Genomic DNA, 949 nt, shown 5'->3' on the forward strand with positions numbered 1-949 from the left:
GACCCAGGGCATGGTGTGCGTGGTGGGCGAGCGGTGGGGCACGTTGAGGACGCAGACGCTGGTGACGATGGAGGAGGTCACCAGCACCATGGTGAACATGAGGTACTTGCCCACCAGCGGCACGTCCAGCGAGGTGGGCGGCACGATCTTGGAGATGAGCAGCAGGAAGACGGTGAGGGCGAGCAGGACGGAGATGCAGAGCGTCATCTTCTCGCCGCAGTCGGAGGGCAGGTAGAAGACGAGGATGGCCAGGGAGGTGATGAGGATGCAGGGGATGATGAGGTTGATGGTGTAGAAGAGCGGCTTGCGCCGGATGATGAAGTCGTAGGTGATGTCCACATAGGTGGAGTCATCGGGGTTCTCGTTGCGCCGTCCCGGTAGCGCCACGATGTCCCACTCGCCGCTGGGCGTGAAGTCATCCAGGCTGGCCACCTCGCTCTTCAGCACCAAGTCGATCTCGGTGCGGTCGTAGGTCCAGGAGCGGAACTTCATGGTGCAGTTCTGCTGGTCGAAGGGGAAATGCTTCACCTCGATCTTGCACGCGCTCTTGTAGATGGCCGGCGGCAGCCAGAAGATGCTGCCGTCGTAGGAGATGACCGCGTTGGAGTAGAAGGAGACCTCGTACATCCCGTCGGCGCTGGGGCGAAGGGATGCGCTGTCAGCCCTGGCCCTGCCCCAGCGGTGCAACGGCACCACCCCGAGCCCCGGATGGGGTTGGGGCACGCCCGGCCTCCCCCTTCTCCCCCCTCCCCCCCAAAAAAACCACCTACTTGTTGTAGAGCACCACATCTGGCAGCCAGATGTGCTTGGAGGGCAGGCGGACCTTCTTCATGTTGTCAAAGTCCTCCGGCTTCCAGGTGAGGCGGTAATCCTCCCACTCCTGCGGAGAGGCAGGCTCAGCCCGGCCCGGCCCCGGGGGGGGGTCCCAGGGCAGGGTGCAGGGGGGTCC

General features: G+C 64.1%; 1 protein-coding gene across 1 annotated transcript in view; it reads right to left on the reverse strand.

Moving 5' to 3' along the window:
* LOC104127875 (neuronal acetylcholine receptor subunit beta-2) overlaps positions 1 to 896 on the reverse strand; it is a 3,482-nt gene extending 2,586 nt beyond the window's left edge. Inside the window, exons 1-2 of the mRNA XM_035896061.1 lie at positions 771 to 896; positions 4 to 637 (exon numbers count right to left, since the gene is read on the reverse strand). Coding sequence (XP_035751954.1) covers positions 4 to 637; positions 771 to 832 — 696 coding nt within the window. The 5' untranslated portion in view covers positions 833 to 896. The remainder of the gene's footprint in view (positions 1 to 3; positions 638 to 770) is intronic.
* Positions 897 to 949: the final 53 nt, after the last annotated feature.

This window comes from Egretta garzetta, unplaced genomic scaffold (genome assembly GCF_000687185.1).
Source record: "Egretta garzetta isolate BGI_Z169 unplaced genomic scaffold, ASM68718v1 scaffold1346, whole genome shotgun sequence".
Taxonomy (NCBI): domain Eukaryota; kingdom Metazoa; phylum Chordata; class Aves; order Pelecaniformes; family Ardeidae; genus Egretta; species Egretta garzetta.